At 26.6% G+C, this 14,657-nt stretch overlaps 2 protein-coding genes across 2 annotated transcripts; one reads left to right on the forward strand and one right to left on the reverse strand.

The window, feature by feature from the left end:
- The first annotated feature begins 17 nt into the window (after positions 1–17).
- LOC119673110 lies at positions 18–8,065 on the forward strand. The gene is made up of 9 exons (XM_038084342.1): positions 18–1,001; positions 1,145–1,355; positions 4,380–4,464; positions 4,530–4,732; positions 4,797–4,963; positions 5,034–5,328; positions 5,401–5,538; positions 7,053–7,193; positions 7,871–8,065. Exons 1-9 carry the CDS (start codon positions 856–858, stop codon positions 8,033–8,035), a joined length of 1,551 nt encoding a protein of 516 aa, XP_037940270.1. The 5' UTR covers positions 18–855; the 3' UTR covers positions 8,036–8,065.
- Positions 8,066–12,373: 4,308 nt separating this feature from the next.
- LOC119679584 (cilia- and flagella-associated protein 298-like) lies at positions 12,374–13,657 on the reverse strand. The gene is made up of 3 exons (XM_038092032.1): positions 13,127–13,657; positions 12,777–13,046; positions 12,374–12,514 (listed from the first exon to the last, which is right to left on the reverse strand). The coding sequence occupies exons 1-3, from the start codon at positions 13,499–13,501 to the stop codon at positions 12,374–12,376; spliced, it is 786 nt and encodes a 261-aa protein (XP_037947960.1). The 5' UTR covers positions 13,502–13,657.
- Positions 13,658–14,657: the final 1,000 nt, after the last annotated feature.

Below are 14,657 nucleotides of genomic sequence, written 5' to 3' on the forward strand. Positions count from 1 at the left end.
ATACTGGAAGCATTGTTTTCAACCCCACCAATTGGAAGTAGCATTGCAGAGAAATGTTATCCTTCTGCCAACATACCATCAATATCCTTTAGGAAAATCAGTCTTGATTGGAATTCCGTACGCAACGGATACACCCGCGCTTTAACAATCGCTTACGCTTTCATTACATTAACATTAAGCACATTCCCATATATATACTCAAGTACATACATAATTCATAACATTAATATTTAGTTAATTTAATGATGCCCAAACACGCTTAAAACTAGTACAAGTTAACTCACAACATTTATAAATAAAAATTAACAAAAACAAAAAACATAGAAACAGAAGTCAAATAATAAATAATAAAATAGAAAGAATGGGAATTTAAATTCTTACGCATAAACCATTCACAAAGTCAAAAGGATACCATAATCGACTAAATACAAAAAGGATACATACTTAGTTAATATGTGAAGTGTGTAAATTATTGCTGTTTTAGTGTAATTAAATGTTAACAACAAAAGCATAAAAAAATAGTGACTAATTTGTGAATTCAAAGAAAACTCAGTAACGATTTTAACGAATTCAACATGTCTCCCAACAACAAGGATACATTAAAATATTAAACGGACCCACCCAATTTTGCACATTTCATTATTATTTCAAACATTCGCATATATAAAAGCGTAAAATAAGTTACAACTGTCAACAGAACTCAATTCAAACGGCAATTCGTTGTTGTTGGTGTTGGTATTGGTGTTGCTGTTGGCGCCAACATAGCTAATAGTTGTTGGCAAAATATAAATATTTCGATTAAGGACACTTGTCGCGCTTCGTCTACAACAACACTGAGAATATATTTACCCACCGATGGGTCGTCGTAAAGATAAACCGCGTCTCATACCCGAACAAGACAAGCGAATATGTCGCGCAATTTGTTTTTGTCAACTGACCATGGTTTTGTCCTGTGTCTCGATTGTATATTTGTCATCTGCCATTTATTCGCCTTCACTAAAGTAAGTAATGCATTTAGCAATCCGCAACCCCTCAATAATATCACCGAACTACCCAATCCACTGTACTGTACTAAGTAATACAGTACTCGCTTTGTTGTTCAAGTGAAAATATAATGGAAACAAAATTGTGTTTACATTTTTAGAGCATTTAAGAGTGGTTTCGAACTGGATCCAGTGATGTGCCAAACTGTTGATATACAAATGCCGAATAACTGTCCATGGGCTTCATGCGGTGAATGGTGTTTAACACGTACAAGCGGTTTCTGTCCCCAAATACATTCTGTAGTACGTCGCAATGGAACCGATATACAATTAAACAATTGCACTCGTATCACCAATACATCTTGTGCGATGGTAAGTGTAGTACTATAACATATACATACGTATAACTGGGTCTCACGATTAAACCTAAAAATAGTCTGTATGTTATGTTAGGTGTGGGAATTAAAAACATTATTTGCTACTTTAAAAGTATCTCAAAAATTGTTGTTGGTAATTGAAATGACTCATTGATGACAAATCTTTTGTTTACAGTCTGAGTAAATTTTAGGTTTCGTTTTCATTAGCATAAAAATGGGAAAAGTGGATAATTGCGACAAATTAAAACGTTTCTTTGTGTAAAAAGTATTAAATTACATAGAAAAATAACCATGTATTATTGTATAATAATTCATTTTAAATTATTCTAGAATTTTAATTAATTTCTTTTAAACATCAAGTTTAAATCCATAAGTTTTCTTTTGTTACATATAAAATGTGTAATTAGTTAACGCTTAAGTAGAAACGAAGTAACACTCATTAAAGTAGCATTAGCTCATAATAGCCAGTATGACTAGTAATTGAGTGTCCCTAGCCAATTAACAATGAATTCAATTAAAAACAAACATATACTGAACTATATGCATACATACCTACATAATTAATTTTAAACTAATAGAAAAATAAAATTGCTGTTTAAAAAATATTTTTACCATCAAGTCCACAAAAAAATAAGTTTTCATTTTTTTTAATTATCTAGAAAGCAAATCATTATAATTACGTCATAGTATTACACATTTGTATGATATTTAGCCTTAACAATTAGAATTTTTCATATCACTCGTCAATGCCGACCAACTCTGACGAATTGTTATCTTTCGCAAATTAACTGCGAGGTTTCCACTTCTCTCATTTAGCCAGTTTTACTTATTAAAGTCGCCGCTAATGAGGATAATTTAGCAAGCATAGATCCTTTATATAAATGAATTCATTATGAATAAATCAACTAATTTAATATAAAAAATGCCAAATGCAACCTTTAAAAATAAATTTCCCACAAAAGAAATTACCAAAATTTAAAAAATTTGTCATATGTTTTAATGTGACAAACAAGCTATTTCACATGTATAAATCAGCTTATGTCAATGAGAACGACTAAATCTTAACTTCATTAACATAAATAGTTTTAGCTGCAGTGGATAATATTAGCCTTCTTGGATGATTCTTACGTCATGTGTTTAGCAAATTATAGGTTATAAGCGTTTGTTGGAGACGCTTATAACAGTCTTTGACATCGCTTAAATGCAATTAAAATAGTTTAATTCTGCTGTCTTTATGTATTTTTAGTAGGTGTTAAGACCGAGATTTTTACGCTAATGCTTTTACGCTAAGGCTTAAGCCTTAGATGTTGATCGAATAATTTAACTTAGCTTTTTTCGCTTGTAATAATCATAAACTGTTTATGATTTAATATATTATAATTATAAATAAACCATTATTTTACTACATTGGTGCTGTTATTATATATAAACTTAACTCGACTTGCTATAGTTAACAATCCAAAAGCATCACATAACGTCGTCCTGTAATAACATTTTTTAGCCTTTTCCATGCATTCTATTATTAGTATGTTCTGTGCATCTAAAAAACAGAAGACCGAAGACTTCAAAACAAATACGTTTATTAGATGAAGACCTTTCTATCGACTGCTGTTTTCTTTCTGAAATATATTGATATATATGAATCATCTACACTTATATATTGGTACAGAAACACTGCTCAGATGTGATTACACAGATACAGTTTTGATCCACTGCCAGTAAATATGACAAGGTATCTGATATTTAAACCTTTTTTAAATCAAATGCTATTGCAAAAAGTTATAACCGCTTTTACACACATGAGACTTTAACCACATCAGTAACCTCGCAAATCTTTATTCAAAGATCTATGTTTACTAAATTACTTTATCCAGAGCTATTATATAATTTAGATATTCTAGCCACTTAGCGAATACTCATTGGAGTCTAACCACAGAAATGGAAAAAACGTTTTAAATCATTCTATATAATGGTAGACGGTCTCCACCATTATATTTTATATATTTTTATATTTTATTTTTTGCTCTGATGTTATGCCGTATCAACAAGTGAAACTCTTTTTTTTTCGATTTATTTAAATCTACTAGAACTTGTGCAAATTGAATAATCGTCAAGACGACTGAAGCTCCTATATAAGAGAAATACTTTACATTTGAGTTGTCAGTATTCAACATGGCATAAATTCTTACTTGTAGGTTTTTTTTAATATATCAATGAATAAACCAACCTTCTAATATTCAGTTCATTTTAATTTAATTTATATCAATTACAAAGTAAACCCCTTTTTTCACTAAGAGAGAGTTCTGCAGTCAACTTAAATATCTACATTAAAGTACATAATAGCCAAAATATCCACAAACAAGCACTAAAAAGCGTGAAAACAGTGTGAAATACTCTTTTATCGATGCAACTCAATACATTGCAAACACTGACAATTTGTGGATAATTATTATACCATTGTTTTAAATAGAAGTAAAATATAGTCTTTCACTCAATTATAATATTTATAGATTTATAATAATATTATAGAGGTACGATTCATTCAGTACTTTCGTCCAGTGTTTTTCAACCAACGGTCCGTAAAATATTTAACGATATTACTTATTGAAAAAAAATGAGAACTGATCCTTACAAAGCGGATTGAATATTTATCCGATCCATACTTGGTTCTGGCTTTAGACACTTTGTTTAATGACATTATTTTTTAGCAAGACATTGTTGTCAGTGCAGTTAGTATTGAATTGAGAAATAGTACTTTAGAATTTATATATAAATTACTTAATGAAACTTAATAAAAAATGTTATAATTTAAATACTTTTGTACTATAGTAAGAAAAAAAAATAATAGTCTTGACACTCCAAATTAAATAGAGAAAAAATAGAGAAGGGCTATGTGTTACTTGTAGTATGGATAGCTGCATCTATCCAAATCTAATAAATGTTTTATACATAAATAAAACAAAATTCTTTATACTATACTATTATTTAAATAAATTCTATTTTTTTTAATATATATTAGATCGATATGAATCGTTTAAATAAATTCAATTGTAACAATGGCACCGTTTGCAATAATTTTCGAGGCGTTTATAATTGTTCCAATGGTAAATGTTAAACTTTGATATTAAATATTAATATATATATACAGTCTTAATATATTATACTTTAGGTCATTGTAAAAATATGTCAGAATTTTTCTTATGCCATCATAAGGCAGATGGACCAACAATCAATTCAGCTAGAGACAATACAAAACTTAATGGTTTCTTTGAATGTTTAGGTGTGCATTGCACCAAAATTCGCAGGCCGTTCAATTGTGACCGGTACTGCTCAAAAATAACAACTGCCAGAATTAATGTACTACTAATGCAGGTACTATTAGCATAAAATTTTAATAAATAAATTAAGATTAAAGAAGTAATTACATATTTGACAGGAAGACAGTGTTATTGCTGCCGATTGCGAAAATGGCATAGCCTTCAATGAAGCACGAGGCAATGAACTCGGTGCTAAGATAGAACCAACAGAATTTTGGAAGGAAGATGACGGTAATCTATTAACAAATTGTGCAACTGTAACACGTGAAGGAGACAATAAGATTGTGTAATTTGATATAAAAAATTATTGTATATTTTATATTCCAAATTTTTCTTTTTATATATTTATCCAAAAGGGCCACTGATTGCTTAAATGGCACTTTACTTGAGCACGATGCATTACCAGAACCATTTATGAATTTTACTCAATTTTGGAGTATTTATGCTAACAGTACAAGACCAGTAGATCCAGAACAAAGATTTTTGCCTAATCAGCTAAACGTCACTATTTACAAGGAGAAAAAATTGTTCATCAATCTGGAAGGTTGCGTAAATACATTGCGTGGTGAATGTAAGGAATTTGTTGCACGCTATGGCAATGATGGTGACAATAATACGGCACAATCACGCTACCAATGCTATTATAATAAAGTATTAAATTTTTAATCTGCATTGGAAGTAGTTAGGAAATGTTAATGTGTTGGATTTTTTTAATTATTACAGGACGCTGCAGTTGACTTTGTGGTTGCTCGTTATGACTTGGATAAGGTTTATCGAGAATTGTTGGTATCACTTATAGTACCGATTGTGTTATTTGTAATTTCATCCATTACATTGTGTATTATAACGAAATCAGTCAAGGTGAGAGTAACTCTTTTATTAATCAAGAAGTTTTTAAAGAAGTGAATATTTAAAGTACTCATAGTAATTTATGTCACTGTTGAATGGAATACGTTCGCACCATGAAAATCATAATTTCCCTTAAGTTATTTATAACATATCGTCAACTAAATGTTGGCACCTTCTTTAAAAACAGTCAGGGTGACGGCATGGAAAAACCAAATATTCACTGTCCAGCTCTCTCCAAAAACTTCTTGGAAAGTTTCTACTTGAAAATTTGACATTCCAGTGTACAAATTAACAAATGAGACTGTTAAGATTTCTATTTGGTAGTAGATGGTTTACTAGAAGCTATTCAGAAGTTTAGATAAATCCCTCAATGGTGTAAATATATTTGTAAGATAAATACAGGATGTGAAAGAAAAATTCACGTAAAAAGTCATCTTAAAAACAGTTTATTCAAATAAGTTATGTGACATATTTGTAAAAATTATTTAATTTGTTGTTGTTGTTGAAGCTATGAGGGTTTAAAATTTAATTCCTTGGAAAAGTAACAATCGTATTTGTGAAAAACTTCATTCACCTCAAAATTTTTGTAAAAGAGTTTTTTTGTTATATTTTTTATATATTAAACAATATATTTCGTACGGTCTTTGCTAAAATATTTCATAGAGCATATATATGAGTAATAATAGATGTATTTTTGCGTATTTCTCGATTCAAATATAAAAAAATCACTTAAAAATCCAATTACGCCCGGTGCCTGATAAACTAAAAATGCTTCAGTAATGTTCTTAAGTTTATAAGAAATTAATATTCAATAAAGGAGCAAAAGAAAGTTTTATAAAAGTTTTAGATATTAGATAATTATTTAAGATGTAGTTATAAAAATGCAATTGTAGAGAAATTTCTTTACTTCTTTCTAAGTTTGACAAAAATAAATAGCTATGTGCTATTAATGGATCCTTTAATTTAACAGAGAGAGTCTGATAACAGAGATTATATATTCCACTTAGAAGGGCACTAAGTATATAGATACTCAAATTCTTCGAGGGCCCCGACGAACTACCAGAAACAGAAGTCGGAAGTGTCACAAAAATCTCAAAAAATTAAATTAATTGAAGTAATGTTTGAATCATGAATATATGTAAGAAAAAAATCTCTTCACATTGAAGACTAAATCACAATTTAGTCTTCAAATTGTAAGATTAGATTAAAACATTTAACTATAAAAGTCTACGAATTATTGAGACTGACGGACTCTAAAAATAATCTTCATTATTACCTGCATGCTTCTTAAATATAAGAGCAAGCTTTACCGCAACTAAAACTGCTTATAAGAGTAGAAGTAATCGAAGCATAAGTGGTCTACGTGGTCATGTAGTCGTTATATAAAATTACAATAATAATAATAATAATAATAATAATAATATATTAATTGATATATAATATTACAATACATTATAATAAATTTTATTAAATTAAATTATATTTAAATTAATTTTTCAATTGAATAAACTTGAATACTCTAAAAGGTTGGGGATGATGCTAAAATGCGTTGTGTTTGTTCTGGTGAAGAATCCGACATGGATGATGTTTATCGCAAAAAGCGTAAACCACAAAAAAGTTATGAAACTGATGAGGACATAATGGATATGGCACAAGGACACACCAATGTAAGTTTTAAGAAATAAAGAATATAAAATTAAATTGAACTGTTTTGGTGCAATAAAATTTTTAAATGCATATTTCTATAAACAGCACAAACTGATGTGCATAAATATGTTTTTTGGTAAATGTGTGTATAAATGGCTATTTAGATACCTAACTGGCGCCAATATAGTAAGTGTAGTTTGTTGTGTTTAACGTCATAGAATAACATTTACATAGCGTGTCGTAAAGTATGACACCATTAGTAAAATAATCAATAAAAAGCTATGACGTGCTTCTATGAAGCTGTGACAAATTGTTAAGGATACGTGCGAGAAACGATGTGAATTGCTAACATATCAAATAGCAATACCAAAAAGGGAGATGAGTTATAATTGAATTATAAATATACACATAATTGGCACTAATAGGAAATTGATTGACGTTAGACTAGCATTAAACAGAAAGTTTCTATTTTTATTTTTATTTTTATTTTTATTTTTACGTTGTTAATTGACTACAAAAAAGTTTTCAACGTAAAATAATTGTACAGTTTACGATATTTTTGAAGTGCTGTTTTATAATATTAGCTAACAGCTAAACTTACTGATATTAAAACAATCATATAGAAAATAATAGACCATAAATACACATACTTTTCACACATAAAGATAATAACAAGAATTTTTGTATTTTAATAAAGTACCACGAAGATACACATCATGATTCGCACGAAATGATTGGAAGCACAAAATCTTTAATACCGCTGAGTCCTGCAGATGAATCGACGGTTATCAGTGAAAGAACAGTCGATGAAGAAAAAGCTGCTAAATGTGACACTCCAGAAAAGCCTTTAGTAATATTTTAAATATACGAACAAACTAATATTTATATATAAATTTATCATTCACTTTCATATATATAAATATAAAATATATAAGAATCTATATTAAATCATTAAAAATATACGAAATTTTAAATCATCCAGCATAAATATCAATATAATTAAATCGTATTGTAGTTATCTTTGCATTTATAACTGATAACACCACAAAACACAATGAATGCCTTATTAAAACCAAAAAAAAAAAAATATATATATGTAAATTTATTTAAAATTGTTTCAAAATAACAAATTTATTTAAATTTAAATCTAAATCGCTATTTAAACTTTATATCTTAACTTATATACTTAAATAAATTAACTAAAAGTCTTAAAAACGAAGTTTTCGACCAATTTGAGTAATCAAATATAGACGCATGTGAAGTAACGCATAAGCTTAAATTTAATTATTTATCATATAACGAATATCAAATGGATTTATTGAATGTTAATGTGTAAATTGTAAATTAAATATTTTTATGTGTAATTTTTGCAGTACCAAAATAACTTAAATAACTTAAAAACACTGAAAATGAGGAATTTACAAATAGAAAACATATGTATTTATTTGAAAAACTAATATATATATATATAGATTTACATATATTTTAACTTAATAGCAATAAAACATAAATATAATAGAAAATTTTTAAGAAATGTTTGCAGATACTTTAACAAAAATCGTGATGTGTTTTATCTGAATAATTTTTTATTTTCAGCAAGTAAATTGCTTTTTCTAATTCGCAAAACATTGGAATGTAACTGCACTGTGACATATTTAAAATAATATTTAAAAAATTTTTAATTAATTTTTAGTTGTATTTAATTTCATTAAAACAAAAAATTTTCTTAAAATAATTTTAAAAAATTAAACTGAATTATTAATATTGAGATTGATTTTTGAAACCCGTAAATACAACCGAAGTACAGTAGCATTTATTGGGAATAGTAAAAAAAAAACGGAATGATAAATTAATAAATTATTATTTATTAATAAATTATTATAATTAACAAATTATTAAACTTTAAATTTGTTAAAACTTATGTAAAAATAAAAAAAAAATTAAATTATAGTTTTTATAATCATTTTTATTAAATTAAATTAATTTTATTATTAAATAATTTTTTTTAATTTTTTAATACCGCCAAAGTTTGTGAGCTGCAAAAGCTTAATGTCGAAGTGTCATTGAAATTTAATAAATTATTTTATAATAATAATTTTGATAATTAAGCAATTAGCCCGTTTTAAAAACAAAATTATTATTAAAAAGTTTTGGTGATAGAAACAATTAATTATAAATTATTTTATTATTTTAAATCATTTGTTTAATTAAAACATATATATTAACAGTTATTTTTTTTTTAATTGTAAAAATTAATACATTATTTTTTAAAAAGAGAATTTATATTGCTAACAATATAACATGGTAATAACCAATGACCAATTTAAAAAAAAATTAAACATACAAAATTCATTCTAAGTTCTAATAAAAATTCTAAGTTTAAAATTTGATGAAAAATAAATAATTACTGACGAAAAAGTAAAAGGAGCAGCATAAACGAAAATGGCTTCTTTTAAAATTGATATATTTTAAGTCTCCAGAGTTAATAACAGGGGCATATCAGAGATTCATGTAAAGAAGGGATTAAGTACTAATTTAAAGTTTTTATAAAAGACATCGAAGAAGATCAACTTTGTCTTATATTTAGTGATCCAAAAAATAGTAGGGAAACTTTGAAACTCAATACTGTACTGTACATATTGAAACCTAATATGCCACTAGTTGGAACATTTGTCTTTAACATATTTTTATTTATTTTTTTATTTTTATTGTATTTCTTTTACATATTTTTAACATAATATGTAATCTTAGTCATTTGATATATTTATTATTTATTTTTTAAATAATGATACTAAAAAATAAAAATAATTTGATTTTAAATAACATTTAAAAAATAATTAAATTATTTTTAATTATGAATAATAATTATTTTTACCATAGCCTTTTCACAGTACATATATATAAAAAAAATTATAATTAAAAATTAAATGTCTGATGACTAGAAATCTGTTTTGAATAGAAAATTTCAAATTCAAAAATCGAATTGCCCACCAAATATTTAACAACAGTGATCTTTGGAAAAATGTATTGGCTTAATTATCCATATATACTTTTTGTACTACAAGTGTTAGAAACTGAATCCTGTAGAATTTAAATCGTGGAGTCGAGTGTTATTATTTTAAAATAATATAATATAAAAAAATAATATAAAAATACAAATATATTCTATGACTTTAGGTCAAGTGCATTTGCATACTGTAATGTAGAATACTTAAAAGACATTTAAATGCATCTTTAAACGTGCCTTTAACGTTACCTAACATTAAAAAACCCAACAATTTAAGAAATACTTTTTTTTTAAATAACAATGTTAAAGGAATATACTAAAGTGTTTATTGTTGTACTATACAAAAAATGCCATTTATTTAATAAATATAAAAAAATGCTTGACACATCACAACTAGTAGCAAAGGCAATTAAACTGAAAACTAAAAAAAAAATAAGGAATACTAATGCATTTGTAGTAATAAATCTGATCGAAAACTATAAAACTACAATCACTATATCTATACAAATTTCAGAGGTTATATATATATGAACTGTCTAAGTAAATCAACTCGATGTATATATGAATATATAAAGAAATTGCTAAGCTATTGTTTTTATTTAGCAATTTTAATAGAAAAAATATTATATAAAATATACTAAACCACCTACTTTCACCAGATTGATTTTGAATGTATAGAGAAAGAAAAATATTTATAAAAAAAAAAATTTTGTATGGTACTCTTAATTATGCAAATTTATTTTTAAAAATAAATATTACTTTTATTTGATTATTTTATTAATATTACGCACATTAAAATGTTTTATATATTTAGTATAAATGTTAATATATTTATATATAAAACTAGCTAAGTTTATTTTATTTAATTAAAAATAGAATAAAATCAATCTGGAAAAAATTCTATTAATGAAGCATTTCTTAGTTATCGTAAATATATAGATTTTCGCTGTTATAGTTTATTATCTTTAAAAACGAAAATGTTTTAGTAATTTAATGTATTTTATACATTTACTTAATGAAAATATTTATTAAATTAATTCTACAAAAAAATAAATACATTATTTTATTTTAAAAATAAGTATTATTTAATGTTAGAAAATACCATATGATTAGAAGGCGTTCTAAAAAATGTAGTGAGGAGAAACATTAGGAGTCCAAATTAAACTGCCAGTAGGACAAGTACTGAGTGCCATAATTAAACTGCAAGCAGTTCAAATTGCTTGCATTTGAACTAATGTCAAAACTGCATTCATACTCCGCCAAATAACGATTCTATAGACAGACAAGTGGAAGCACTTCTCACAGTGGAACAAATAGTCAAAATGAAACCCACAGGTTCAAAAACTTACAACCACTCTTGCGTTTCAAGGAACGCGATCAATTCTGAAGAATTGATCACTTCTTTTTAAATTAAATTAATTTAACAAAAAGGTCATATGAAACTTTATAAAAGTCAAATGATCAAGAGAACTTAAATATCACTGTTTGTGATAGCGGATCAGATGTGTTATACAATGGTCGTTTTAAGTTGTTTTTCTGAACCGTAAAATCAATGCTAATGTGAATGTCTAAAACTTTGTAAAAAAACTTTGTATTGCCACACATTGTAAATAATTGTAAATAATTCAAAACATTTGGTTCAATAAAATTCAATTTCAAATAAAATTTGTTTATAGTACCTCTAAAAGTTACTTGAATTATATACGAGAAATTGAAGTTGATGAACAACGTAAGGAACATTTGATATAAAAAAAAAACCGATTAACAATACCTATATGTAGGTACTACAAGCATCACAAGCAAATTTTGGAATTGAAAGACAAAGAGATTTAGTCTTTAGCATAAAGGCAGATCATTCTCAAGATGTCAAAAAAAAAATTACATCGTAAAATGAGCCCCTTTTTATAGTTGACTAAGTCAGATATAACAAGCCAAATAAAAATTGTACCAAAACCTCCCCGCTATTCTCAATTTAAGATAGATTAGTAAATTTTACAATGAAAAAATCATGTATGTTATAATAAAAACAATTCTAAAAATTCTGGGGCTTTTCAAGTGTTTTGATTGTCTTAGATAAAAATGCGATATTTTTCATTTCTAAGATCCAATGGTGATCAGATATTCCATTAAGGTGTTTAAAAAATTACGGACAAAATTTACAGAAATATTTCAGTTAATAATTTATTTAACTCATTAATATATGTTTCTTTCACTTACCTTGAGTTCTTCCTGTCTGCGATAAGCATCAGCCATCATTCTACGGCGAATATCTTCGGTAAGAACCGGTTCACGTCCTGGAGGACCTTCACCAATTGAGTTAAGTTTAACAACAACCTAGGTTTTGATAAGTTTAGGTAAATTATTACTAAATTTTTTTGTATTAAGTTAAAAAATAAATTCATATTAGTATATATAAATCCATATATTATTATGAACTATATATACTATATTTTTATAATAATAAATACAACATTACTATATATACATATAATACTATATATGGTATACTATACTATAGTAAGAATAATATTATTAATATTATTATGAACTACATATAGAGCATATAAGTAAAACAATTTTTTATATAAAAACTAACCTTAGTTTTATCATTAGTACCCATATAATCACTTAACTTCTTGTCGGGCAAAACTTGTCGTCCGGCAAACCACAACTGAGCCTTCGACGGCTCAATAACTTCCTTTGAAGCTTGTGTTCCGCTGAGATCTTCAGTGTTACTAAATTCCATTCGAATAATATCATTCGGTGGTAATTTCATTGGATAAACAATAGTAACAGCACCACGCAATATATTTAAAGCCTCAGATACAATTTTCAATGTAAGTGGTTTCGAAGCCAGCACTAATTTCTAAAATTTATATACAAAAAGAAAATATTTTATTTCATCTTGTTTAATGTTAAACAAATATAATTTGTTGTTTTAGAAACCTTATCAACAAGTTCTTTTGCATCTTTTACGGCATTCATTAAAACTTCTTGCATTTTTTCATTTGGCTGACGTCCATTACGACGGCCCATTGGATCTTTGTTAAATAAAAATCCACCAGAAGGAACACACTTTTCAGCCCATATATCTTCCAATTTTAGCTCAACAATTTGCTCATCAGTCAAACCCATCATTTCATTTGGTATCATCGGGCCGTGCTCACTTAACTCTTCGATTTCCATGCACACACGATATATTTTTAAACGCCCATTATAAATGGCAGTTATATCACCTATAATTGATGTGGCCTCAGTAGTAATACATGCTTCATATAGAAAAAGGTGTTCATCACCACGTTTAACTTTTAAAATAACCATATCGAATTAAAAGAATTATCACAAAAAGGCAACGAATTAAAATATATTATAATGACTCCAAATTGTCCTCTTTTGTGGAAAATATTTAGATTAATATGAAGACGTTTTACTTCTTATAGCAAATAACGTTTTGTTTAAATGACATAAACAGTAAACAAAAAATATTTTTTTTTTGATAATTGTTATGTTACTAAGGAAACATATGTCAGTTGAAGATTTTGAATGTTTCCTATGTTAATAATACCAATTACACGCATAGATTGTAATTCAGGGTTGATCTGGAAGGAATTATTTACCATAATATTGAACCCATTTGTTCCTAATTTTAGTTTTTTTATTAAAAGTTGTTAAATGACTTTCCCGATCATTTTTTATTTATTCTTTTAACTTTCGAATAAACTTTAGCAGCGACCTAATAATTTCGATATTTATACCAAAAAATAATATTTGTTACTTAGAAGGAAGAAATATATTAAAACTTACCAATTATTTCGGAGACAAAAAAAGTTGAGAGTTTGATTTATTTTCCATGAATGGATGAAAATATTGATAATTTATGCCATAAGTAAAAACATTTCTCAAGTAAACTGGTTAACAGCAAATAATATATTCTATTGAAAATTACGCTTTAAATATCATATCACCGCTGCTGAAGTCCTAAATAGTCTTATTTTCTGTTTTCAAAAAACGACGAAAAGACAAAGACTTCTCCAAACCAAGAACACTGCTACAACTAATTAAACTGGCATGTCGCTTCCTTATATCAGCTAATACTGAAGTAATTTATCTACTGCTTGGATATATTCGACAGGAGTGAAGCCAAGATATTTTAATACACATAAATTTGTACAAGCTTTTTCACTTTTATGAATGTTCTTTAAAACATTAAATTTTATTAGTTATTAAGTAACAATTCGTATTAAATTTATAATTTCGTAAGTTTTTGCAATTAATTTTTATTAATACTCGTTCAATCATTGCATTAAAGTTTTTCAAAAATATTTTCCATAATAATGTATAATCTCAAAAGAAAAAACTATTGCACATAAAAAATATATAAAGTGAGCATTATGAATAAATAAATATATAAATAAGTAAAAAATATACATACACAGACGCATATATATACACATACATTAATCTAATTTTAGCTAAC

The sequence above is a fragment of the Teleopsis dalmanni genome, chromosome 1 (assembly GCF_002237135.1).
Source record: "Teleopsis dalmanni isolate 2A chromosome 1, ASM223713v2, whole genome shotgun sequence".
Lineage (NCBI taxonomy): Eukaryota > Metazoa > Arthropoda > Insecta > Diptera > Diopsidae > Teleopsis > Teleopsis dalmanni.